Raw genomic sequence first — 1,791 nt, forward strand, 5'->3', positions numbered from 1 at the left:
ATGACGCGTCAGAGTCCGGCCGCGGGGAACCACTTGGTCCTGGTTCTGCGTTTCCCTCAACACCCGGGCACAGTACAAGCCGAATATCCCCGAACTCCCGGACTGTCTCACCTTCCTACGGGCACCACCATCACCGCCGCAACCACCGCCGTTGCCGCTATCTGCCCAATCAGACGACGCTACGGTCCAATCAGACGAGGCTGTGTTCTCATCAGACAACGGGCCCGACACACGACGACTACGACGATGGTGATTACTGTCCGGCCGCTCGCTGGTGGGTGGCTTACCTATAATGTAAACGCTATCGATACACTTGTTCCTCTGCTCAGCCTCCGACGTGAAGGGGCCTGCTGCTGCTCTCCTCCCGTTATCACCCTCCTCGCTATCCCGGTTATCACGGCTTGAGGCGGCCGTGGTGGTGGCGGTGGTAGATCTAGCTGCTGGTTTTGCTGCAATAACGTTCGTCGTAGCGTTCCCATACAGTGCGGACGTGCGAGGCGCGGGTCGGGGTCGGCGGGACTTGCGCTCGTCGTATCTTGTCTTGGGGTTATCGCCCGCCGGGCTGATGATGGTTTCATCGACATAATAGTGTGTATTAGAATTAGATAGCCGCGTGCTAATGGTGTCATCAACACGGTGTGTACTAGATAGCTGTGTGCTGTTGGTGGTGTTATCAACACAGTGTGTAGTAGACAACCATGAGCTGTTGCGATCAACACCGTGGGCACTAGATAGCTGTGTGTTGTTGTGATCAACACCGTGTGTACTAGATAGCTGTGAGCTGCTGGTTTTATCAACACGGTGTTTACTACACCGCACAGATAGCCGCGTGCTGGTGTCATCAACATAGTGTGTACTCGATCGCATGCTGGTGTCTTTAACAATGTTTATACTCGATAGCTGAGTGCCGCTGCTGGTTTTGTCCGCACAGTGTTTTACACGAGGCACAGATAGCCGCGTGCTGCTGCTGTCATCGACCCGATGTGTACTAGATAGCCACGAGCTGATGTCTTCGACATTGTTTATACTTGATAGGTGTGTGCATGTATCATCAACACGGCGTGTATTACAGGGCACAGATTGCTGTGAGCTAATCTTAGTCCCGACTTGAGCAGCAAGAAGCACACCCCCACCACTGTCGCTACCACCCTCACCACCACCACCACCACTCACGTCTTCTACACACCCTCCAAGCCTCCCGACGCCCCCACCACCATCACCCCCGCCGTGACGCAAGCGGGCAGGTGGTGACGTAACTGACCCGTTGACGTAAGAGACGCCGTGTGGCGCGGCATGAGACCACACAGTCCCGCATGTGTCACATGACAAGCAGCCCCGCCTTTCATCAGACCCTGCTTCTTCTCTACTGGACCCCCGTCCTCCTCCACGAGACCCCCGTGACCCCCCTCTTCCATCAGACTCCCCTCTTCCATCAGACCCCCGTGACCACCCTCTTCCACCAGACCCCCGTGACCACCCTCTTCCACCAGACCCCACCCCTCCATCAAACCCCCTTTCATCACCGCCATCATCCAACCCTTGACCAACACACCCACAAGAGTACACGTCTTGCTGCTGCTGCTGCTGGTAGTGGTGACGTCGCCAGGAAGAAGCAGAACCTCGATCCTCCTCCTCCCCTTCCTCCGACCATCGCTCAGGCAACACGCTGTCCTTTGAGGTACCCACACGCACCAGTTGACCTCTGACCTTCGCGACCCCTGAGTCACGAGTCTTAGGCACAGCTCTGGCCTCCGCGACTCCAAAACCTTTCGACTTTGGCACAACCACACT

General features: G+C 56.5%; 1 protein-coding gene across 1 annotated transcript in view; it reads right to left on the bottom strand.

The window, feature by feature from the left end:
• Positions 1-867, bottom strand: part of LOC101845013 — a gene marked incomplete at its 3' end in the record, with an annotated part of 39,644 nt that extends 38,777 nt beyond the window's left edge. Inside the window, 1 exon segment of the mRNA XM_035970789.1 lies at positions 1-867. This exon segment is cut by the window's left edge and continues 2,198 nt beyond it. Within this exon segment, the coding sequence (XP_035826682.1) occupies positions 1-867 (867 nt within the window).
• Between the last annotated feature and the right edge of the window lie 924 nt (positions 868-1,791).

The sequence above is a fragment of the Aplysia californica genome, unplaced genomic scaffold (genome assembly GCF_000002075.1).
Source record: "Aplysia californica isolate F4 #8 unplaced genomic scaffold, AplCal3.0 scaffold00320, whole genome shotgun sequence".
Lineage (NCBI taxonomy): Eukaryota > Metazoa > Mollusca > Gastropoda > Aplysiida > Aplysiidae > Aplysia > Aplysia californica.